The 9,544-nt window shown below is 42.8% G+C and overlaps 2 protein-coding genes across 4 annotated transcripts in view; one reads left to right on the forward strand and one right to left on the reverse strand.

Moving 5' to 3' along the window:
• Positions 1 to 6,085, reverse strand: part of fchsd2 (FCH and double SH3 domains 2) — a 48,386-nt gene extending 42,301 nt beyond the window's left edge. For 2 of the 3 annotated variants that reach the window (XM_031861256.1, XM_031861255.1), the window contains exons 1-2: positions 5,733 to 6,084; positions 2,160 to 2,257 (exon numbers count right to left, since the gene is read on the reverse strand). In XM_031861256.1, coding sequence (XP_031717116.1) covers positions 2,160 to 2,257; positions 5,733 to 5,753 — 119 coding nt within the window. In that variant the 5' untranslated portion in view covers positions 5,754 to 6,084. Of the gene's footprint in view, positions 1 to 2,159; positions 2,258 to 5,732 lie in introns of all 3 variants that reach the window. The other variant, XM_031861254.1, reaches the window with a different exon arrangement.
• Positions 6,086 to 8,000: 1,915 nt separating this feature from the next.
• p2ry2.1 (purinergic receptor P2Y2, tandem duplicate 1) lies at positions 8,001 to 9,485 on the forward strand. Its single transcript, XM_031861257.1, has 4 exons — positions 8,001 to 8,337; positions 8,482 to 8,650; positions 8,882 to 9,218; positions 9,291 to 9,485. Exons 1-4 carry the CDS (start codon positions 8,001 to 8,003, stop codon positions 9,483 to 9,485), a joined length of 1,038 nt encoding a protein of 345 aa, XP_031717117.1.
• Positions 9,486 to 9,544: the final 59 nt, after the last annotated feature.

Genomic DNA, 9,544 nt, shown 5'->3' on the forward strand with positions numbered 1-9,544 from the left:
TGTGTGTGTGTTTTTGTGTGGCTGTTGATTAAAGCTAGCCTGTGGATTAATTAGGCTAAATAACCTCAGAGCAGATTTGGGGATTTAACAGTTAAAATCTACTGCAGGCTTTAGGCAGCAAAATGTGTGTCCGTCCACCGATTATGTGTTTTAGTGTGTGAGCACGCGTTCCTTGTGTAGTGTAGGGTCCAGTTATTGAAGAGGTTATTTGATCGCCACGATACCAGCAACCGTGGCAAAAGTCTAGCAAAGTGATCGACATAAACTATGTCAGAGGCATAGTTTCAGATCCAGATCCAGATGCATCAAAAAGTGTATTTTTCTAAGGACAATATCCAGCAATCGGCATTGCTGTGAACGGCCCGGTGTTAGCTAACTGGCTACATTCCTACTGTCGTCACTTCTCTGACTGTTTGCAGGAATCATTGCGGTTATCAACTCTGCATTCTGACCCTGGATAGGGGACGGGTCAATAACTGTTTCTCCCTGTGGAAATCACCGCTGCATTATTAACTACATTGTCTATGGAGGGCTGCAACTCACCATTATTCTCAATATTTATAAATGTGTTCATTTGTTGTAAATTTTGTAATGTAATGTCTTCTTTTGTACGACCAACAGTCCAAAACCCAAAGATATTTGTTTTACAATGAAGCTGAAAACATTGCAGAAGCTGGAACCTTTGGCAAAAATTGTAGAAATACATTTTTCGTCGATCGATTAATCAACTGATCATTTCAGCCATACATCTTTTTAACTATGTCACATAACGTATTTACAGATCATTCAGTGACAATAGAAAGATATAAATAAACACAGGGTGCATCTTCTTCCTGTGCACTCTTTTTTTGTCTAAATGTGAACTATTTTTATCATTTGAGTGGTATTGGTGAAGACAGTTGACAGTTTGGCCAGCTGCTGCCTTTTCGTACCTCAGGTATCGCGCAAAAAAAAAAACAGCTGGTTCCGACAACAGCGACGGTCGTCAAAGTCAGAGCATATTGAACGGCCATCTTGCCACCGATTTGAATCTCGGATAACCCTAACAGATCGGATATTTCACGAAAACATAAATAAAAGTCAGAGGAGTGTCACATCACAGCCAGAGAAACTAGCGGGGCCTCCGTGGCTCGGGGACACATTGACGAAGCAGATGCTTGTTGCTACAGGTCCAATGTAAAGGCGGTCTCCCCGATCACTGCACCACCCTGCTGCTCCTGATTTTACCACCAGCAGAATGTGTCATCAGAAATAATTACAAAACATAACAGGCTGGAGGAACGCAGCGCCGTTCGACCATGAGGATGACGAAGCCGATTTGAAGATCTGCACCCAGTGGCAGGTGTAGCTCGATCCCTGAGCGACTGGAAGAACTAACACATCGTGGTTTGCATATGCCTAACTGGCTCTCCCACTCTCCCACAAGTGAGACCGGGGCCTTGTTCACTCTCCAAAAACCGAACAGCAACAAGGCAATCTGTTGTCGAACAGCTGGAGCTGCCCCCCAAGAGTGAAAGGCAGAGAAAGAGAGGGAAGTCTCGGAGAGAGAGAGAAGGTAGAGGAAGTGTGAAAATGAGATACAGAGATACAGAGAGAGAGAGAGAGAGAGAGAGAGAGAGAGAGAGAGAGAGAGAGAGGGATGGAAGCAGAGAAGCAGAGAGTTTGCTGTCATAAATAATCAATGCTTAGTCAACACAGAAAATGAGAGCGTGTGAAAGAACCAGGGTTTCCTCCCATTGCAGAATCCAAAAAGGGAAAATTGCCAGAATCACACACGTCATGAGTAAACAGAGCTGAGCCCCAAAAAATGAAAACGAGAGATATGGAGTCAGACAAAAAAAAGGATAGTCAGAGCAAAAGAGACAGAAAAAAACCCAATGACAAGTAGACAGAAAAGAAATTGACAAAATGAAATTTGGAAAATAAGAAAGTCAGAGAGCAGGAAGAAAGCAGCAGGAAATTCCTTCGTCATTTTCCCGACCCTTTGTCCTTCTCCGAAAACTAGAATACGACAACACTCCTCTTTTCCTTTCTCATTCCACTCCTCCCTCACTCCTTAGTCGTTTCCTTCTTTCTGTACATGGCTGTGTCCATCTCAAATCTAGTCGCACAGCGACTAGATTTGAGATCCTCTGGCAGCGGGTGAGACGCGTTCATACCTCATGTCTTCCAGCAGGTCGCATTCGCTCTGGTGTTTAAAGTGCAGTCTCGTCATCTGCTCTGTGTGTGTGTTTTTCAGCTCCTGTGTCACTTTGACCTGGAGGAAACAAAAAAAGACAGTTTCCAGTAAAGGATCTTCATGTAATTCATTATATCATCTGAGACTTCGGTTGTTCTAGCAGCGCTAGAGTCTTGTCTTTTCCTGGTCGTGAAAGGGTTCAGTGAACCGTCAATGCCTCTACCTGCCTGACAGCCATATACACATTCATAATTTATCGTGACGTTTTTTCCCTCTCAGTGGCCGTATCACCCACCCCTACTTTGGATTAAATGTTGCATGAAATCACAAAAAGTGTGTGACAAAAACAGCAACATAATCCAGTAGGACTGCAACTAACAGATGCCTGAATAACTGACTCAGCAGTTAATCGATGATCCAAACTGTTGCCAAATAATTGTCTGTTGATCACATAGCTTCAGCTCTATTTACAATATTACCAATATAACAATATATATGTTAGAATCAAAGCTGGCCTATGAGTCACAGTGGCCTACATGAACATGCACAGACACACATAAACAATGTAACCCCATCAATCAATCAATCAACCAACCTGCCAATCATGTTCTCTATATTGAGTAATCCATCAACGTAAATAAATACATCTACGCTCATACACACACCCTACTCATACACCCCCCCCCTCCCCCCATATACATCTCAAAATAATACACTAGGGAATGTGTTATGATAGAATACAATTACATAACTTCTTGGATTTTACTGCAGACTCTAGTCCAGGATAAGTTAGTTCTTTCTTTAGCAGCTTGCATTCTAGTAGCTACGGACAGTTCCATGTTTACAACATTAAGATAGCTAGCTAGTAGCTAAGCGCTGGGATATTTTTATGACTCCAAAGCAGTGCCAGCATGTTTTTTTTGGGGGGGGCCAATAAAAATGTTATCACAAAAAAGTAATCCATCAACGTAACAATCCGTGTCCAGGTTTTGTCAGACTTTTGGAGGAGGATGGAGGAGTTATGGGTGACTGAGGACACTTTTAACGGCCTAAAAACAGCATTTAGGAGCAGACAGACTCCTTTATATTAGGAAAAGATGCTCATTGTATTGCCATATACAAAAATTCACTTTGGTGGTCAGAGCGGGAGCTTTTGAGAGAGCTCCCCCCTTAATATGCACACAAAACACACACACTCCTGCCAACACACACACACACACTGTGCTGGTCATTGTGTATTGTCTGGTGAATTCCACCAACTATTCACCGGAGTAACAGCGGGCAAATTCATGACTGTTCTACGCAAAACAATCAACAACACGCACACACACACACACACACACACACACACACACACTGCAGAGCTCCTTTCTTTCATGTGCCCTGTCTTTGAAGATAAGCAGGGAGTGGCTCATTACATTATCAGGGCAAAATGACTTCACTTGATTTCACCTTCCATCATTCATAGAGAACCCACAGGGGGAGAGAGAGAGAGAGAGAGAGAGAGAGGGAGGGAGAAGGGGAAGGGCAAAGGGTGAGGACAGAGGTGGGGGAGACAAAATGAGAGGAAGAGTGGCTGAAGGGGGTGCTTGTGAATCAGAAGAGAAGAAGAGTACGAAGTGAGAGTAAGAAAAAAAGACAAAGATGGCGAGAAAGAGAGTCGGCCGGTGAGAAGCGGAAGGGGAAAATGACAGTGAGAAAGAGACGGGATATGTGATGTTAATTATGAGGCAAGGAGGAAGACATATCCAGAATATTGAAGGTCATGTTAAAGGGAAAGAACTGAGCTGGTGTAGTGGCGGATGATGCAGGTCTCTCTGCACCGCAGACAAGTGGTTCCTGTTTAGTAACGCAAACATCAACACACGTATCTGACAGTGATTCTGACGCAGACGTCCCCACCTGTGTGAGCAGGTAACCAAACAGTAGCTCGGGTTGGTCGATACGATGTTAAATCTATATATCAAGATGAATGAACAGATTTGCATTGTACTGTATGTATTTCTCATGATGGATAAGTTTTGTCCGGTTGAATTCCACTGTGACCAGTTAAAAAGTACTGGACTGTTGGCTGATCTTGAAAAAAATATGGCGTCAAAAGCTCTAACCCCTGTATTTGTCACTATTCATATATGATGGATGGATGGATGAGTATATAGATAGATAGCAAGATAAATGTGTGGAGAAATGTATCACTTATTTTCAGCCTCTTTAGAAGTCATCTTTAATTTAAAGCACATAAAAACTAATATATGCGAGTCAAACCAGATCAATCTGGAAGCAGATGTGCTGAGACACAGACAAAACACTAAAGGGGATGTCTGTGTCTCACTGGGACAGAAATTATTAGTATCCAACAGCTAAATACTGATACACTCTGGCTGTGGAGTGTTTTGAGTGTGCCAGCTTCAACTGCACGGGGGTAGTAACACATCAGTGTTTTGCAAATTATTTTTTATGCTTGGAAGTATTTTTTACAGTAAGCTAAATAGGGAAGGCTGACAGCTGACGAATGAGATCTCACAAAATGAATATGGACTGGAGTGGTGCAGCAACACACACACACACACACAGTGGGACACACTATAGGGGTCTCTGCAGCCTCACTTATGAAAGGTGTGTGTGTGTTTGTGTTTTACAGACATGATATGACATGTTCAGGGCTAGTCTGTGTGTGTAGAAAACCCACACAGCATAACTGGCACTGGGGGAATATGTGGTAATTAAGAGAAAACTGTGCAGAGGTTCACAGCATGGGTAATTGGCTCTTATGCATCTATTTCAGGACAACACATACACTCATAGCAAGCAATGCACAAGCAACTTAAACACATCCTCACACACACATCAGTGCCAAACAACTATATGGGGACTGTGGTCTTTTCCCAGCCCATACAGAATCAATAAGTCAGTATGAGACATGGCTCTGCCAGCATGTGTGTTTTTAGCTTTTGTCAGCTCAACCTTTGATGGGAAAAAAAAGAGAAAAGAAGATGTGACCCTGGACGGACTGAAGGTCTTCCCTAAAGACAAAAAGCATCACAACGTGGAGAAACGAAAGCTTTTGTTATGCAAATGAGTCAAAATAAAACCGGTGCTACATTAACACACACACGAACGCTAGTTTGCTAAAACGCTGCTGCCATAAGTTAACGTGCAAATGCTAATGTACACGTTTTATTATTTAAAGTTATATTTTACTAAATGACGTAAGCTCATGAATAGGACTGCAACAATATCATATTATCGTACTGACGTGGTGAGGTGCTTTGTATGTTTCACGTTAGCACACCTAGCGTTTTCTAGCTAACGTTATTTTGACGTTTGACGGCTCACAACGTTATAGATTCATATTCATGTTAATAGGTTACTGACTAACCGAGCTAGCAAACGTTGCTAATGTGGGCTAGCGAATATCTTTCTCCCCCTTTAATTGTCTTATATGCCTGCAGCGTCGGACGCGTTGTGTATGTTTATTAAAGACACATCTACTGCACAGTTGTCTGTCATTATCTGTGCCTACAAACATAACGGACTCTGGGAAATCACTCACCTTCCTCGGCGGCGGCTGCATTTTGGAGTATTGACATGAATGGTATTTCCCTTGCGAGAAGTATTGTAATTCCAGAGAGGAAAATCAAAAAAATCAGTGTGTGGGACTAATAATTTTGTCTCCTCCAACAACAAAAAAAATCCTCCCCTTCAGACGGACAGGGGGGGGGAAACGGGAGTTAAATTTGTACTCCGGCGGCCATGATTGATGATAAATGGCTCGTTTGTACAGAGACTGAAGCTACGAGGAGAGGTTTGAACACACTTGTGTTGGCTGCTGCCACTACTAGAGGACTAGTGTGTACTGTACTGTGTGGAGAGAAGCAGGAGGGCAGACAGGCGGAGAAGAAGAAAGCAGAGGGGAAGGGAAGGGGGGGGTATTAACAAGGAACCCCTTTAAGCATTTAAGCTCAACGGCTCCCCCGTGTGGCGAAGCGCGGCATTGCTGTGATGAAAACACTGGAAACAGAAACACATCCTTTTCTTTATTCTGCGTCCTCTCGCCTGCCGTCGAAAGTAACCTCGATTAATACAGAGGTGTTTCAAAGCAAATAACGGCGACAAGGAAGGTGATAAATATAAAATATATACTCGTTATCCATTGAGGATTAGGGGTTTCCCGAGCTGCTCAAGGAGAAAAGACCGACACTGACGTGAGCCTGCGTCCCGCAGACCTGCATAGCAACAAGAAGCCGCAGTCGATCGTGGAAAAATCGATGGCGGTGTAGGATGAACAACAGTATACAAAAGACACACATGAAGAAGAAACAAAAGACCAAAGATTACACGCTTGATTTGTCAGTAATAATAATTATATAGATATCATTTTCTGCCTGTAGTCCAAATTCAACTGAAATTATCATAGGCATATGGTGTCACATAAACAAATATATATAAAATATAATACATTTGCAAAAGGTTATTTACTGTTGTCTATTTTGTAATATAATTTACTCTTGTGTGTTGACTTACTACAGGATACCGGGGAGTAGACAGGTTAAAATGGGGTCATGGGGTTCATTGTAAGTGGATGCCCAGTGAACAATTACAAGAATAGATCACAATAGAATCCCTTGAAAAGAGTTGGCACCAGCAGCAGCTGGTTTGGCACAGTGTCTGCATGCATGTAATATGTATGTGTATGTGTGTTAGGTGTGTTTGTGGATAAATAATATAATACAATAATATCAACCTACAAAATATTGTTATATGGTTGGCAAAAATGTCAAAAAAAAGACAGCGAGTGGAACTGATATGGCTCTCTGGAAGCATTCATTTAGGCTAGTACTGTATTTCATGCCTCCTACGTGCCATGACCAAGGTTAAGGTTAAGGGCCGTGCAATCATTAATACACAAGAATTTCTGGAGCAGGTAAGACATTAAGTACTCTTTCTCACCTTTCCTCTCAGTATAACACTCAAACTAACACACATAACACACGCTCCCAGTCAGAGAAACCAAACACATATTAACACCCACACACATAACTTTCTGTCAGTGGCACAGAAAAAAAATGGCTGACAGTCATTGTTGGCTCATACTGTATTTGTGTGGATCCTGGGAGGATGCTTTTGGTTTATGATTTCTCTTATGATTCGGCGTTGGAGGAGCTTCTATATTTCTTTAGGCTTACTAAGGTAAGACATTTTACTGTAAAAACAATCAAGTGCTTCAATTAAAAGTACAAAAAGCAGCACAGATGATTTGTTTTGATTCACTCATTGCATATTTGCCTGAAATGTGAGAAATCACATTTAATCTTTGATTTTCTTTGTATGCTGTTTTGAGGTAAAAATGCATGTTGTTTGAAAATCAGGCCAACTATATTTCTGTGGGGACCCAAAGGACCAAATATTCATATTTGTGATTGTGCAGCAGGATATCCCTACTGGTAAAATGATTATGCTGATGAAAGTGGTGAAAAGAGTTTTTCATTTAGGGAAGAGAGGAGAGGTAATAAGGTAAGACAGATACGTATTTAAGTAATCTACTGAGACAAGGTGTCAAAATGTCTCCTTGGGCAAGGTGGTGGAACAAGTACAACTTGTAATAATTATGCTTGAGCGTGGCATGCCAAAGTGAAAGACTTGGGGCATCCTAAATTGTAAACTATAGGCTGATGTCACTTTCTCGAGTCATATTCGTTTCCTGTGCCTCCCCACCCTCTATTTCTGTGTGTATGATAACATCTCAAAGTGAAATGCTTCCAGGTTCAAATGCAGCATATTCATAACCTATTCCCTTTCCTCAGGTGTCTTCACAACCGAGATGGCCAGCTTTGACAACAACATCACCAGCCTAACCAATTTCAGCGCCTTCTACTGTCGCTTTCAAGAAGACTTTAAGTATATTCTCCTCCCTGTCAGCTATGCCCTGGTCTTTGTGATTGGCCTGGCGCTGAACGCCACAGCGTTGTATGTGATTGTGTTCCGCACTAAGAGCTGGAAGCCCTCCACTATCTACATGTTCAACCTGACCATGTGCGACACTCTGTACATCCTCACTCTGCCCTTCCTCATCTACTACTACGCAGATGAGAACGACTGGCCCTTCGGTGAGCCGTTCTGCAAGGTCATACGCTTCCTGTTTTACACCAACTTATATGGTAGGGTGATGGCACGGCAGAGACCCATACAAAGAGTTTGATGTATGATATGTTACAGTTAAGGCAGCATGATAATACCATGACACAATGCAATATTATGCAAATAGAAGAAAAGAGTATATTAAATATCTATCACTCTGGCAGGTTCAATTCTGTTCCTGTGCTGTATCAGTCTGCATCGCTTCGTTGGCATCTGCTATCCGGTCCGCTCCCTCTACTGGGTCAGCGCTCGTCTGGCCAAGCTGGTATCTGTGGCGGTGTGGGCCTGTGTTTTACTCTGCCAGGCCCCTATTCTCTACTTCTCAAGAACTAGGTGAACTTGTATGTTAGTCTGTCCCTCTTTCTTTTCCCTTCATTACTATATTCATTACTTCTATTGTACTGAAGTGTTTAAGTGATCAAGATTGATTTTTGTGGCACACCAAGTACCCTAGCTTAATGGGACACACTTAAATGACCACTCTTTCCTTTTTCCTGTGATTCAATGCCAAACAAGGCAGCACTACCTTTTAATAATCCTAACCAATTGCAATCTCCTTTTCAGGGATTTGGAGAGTGTGCGGATCTGCTACGACACAACTAGCCCGGAGCTCTTTGACGACTTCCTGGTGTACAGCTCAGCCGTGTCAGTGCTCATGTTTGCCCTGCCCTTCATGGTGGTGATGGTGTGCGATGGCCTCATGGTGGGGAAGCTTCTGGAGCCTGGCTGGGGGTCCGAAGGGGGCGAGAGGGGGGGCGTGTCAGCCCAACGATCCAAGCAGAAGTCGGTTAAGATGATCATCGTTGTGCTGGCAACGTTCATGCTCTGTTTCCTGCCCTTCCACCTCACCAGGAGCCTTTACTATTCTTTTAGATACCTAAGGCAGGTCGATCCTTCACAGGTGAGGACAAACACGTTCATAGTAAATGTGTCTTTAAGAGCTCGGTATATCACGTTTTTAAATGTTCACCAGATCAGCTGTAAGTTGCTGGAGGCCTCCAGTGTGGCCTACAAAGTGACCCGACCTTTGGCCAGTGCCAACAGCTGTGTGGACCCCATCCTTTACTTCCTGGCTGGGCAGGACGTCCACAGTAACCTCACCAAGAAGATCAGGTCATCTTCATCGAGACCAACGAGCGTGACAAAACGCTTGACAACTCAACTCTGATCTAATACCTTGAAACTACTTAGGTTTGGTTAAAATGCAAAAGTTTGCAAAAGTACAGA

This window comes from Anarrhichthys ocellatus, unplaced genomic scaffold (assembly GCF_004355925.1).
Source record: "Anarrhichthys ocellatus isolate YVR2014 unplaced genomic scaffold, GSC_Weel_1.0 scaffold24, whole genome shotgun sequence".
NCBI classification, from domain to species: domain Eukaryota; kingdom Metazoa; phylum Chordata; class Actinopteri; order Perciformes; family Anarhichadidae; genus Anarrhichthys; species Anarrhichthys ocellatus.

Bases quoted from the DNA above. Each gene is read 5' to 3' on its own strand.
- p2ry2.1 (XM_031861257.1), top strand. From the start codon at position 8,001: ATGGCCAGCTTTGACAACAACATCACCAGCCTAACCAATTTCAGCGCC. The intron at 8,338-8,481 runs GTAGGGTGATGG...TCACTCTGGCAG, and splicing joins GTTTTACACCAACTTATATG to GTTCAATTCTGTTCCTGTGC. The intron at 9,219-9,290 runs GTGAGGACAAAC...AATGTTCACCAG, and splicing joins GGCAGGTCGATCCTTCACAG to ATCAGCTGTAAGTTGCTGGA.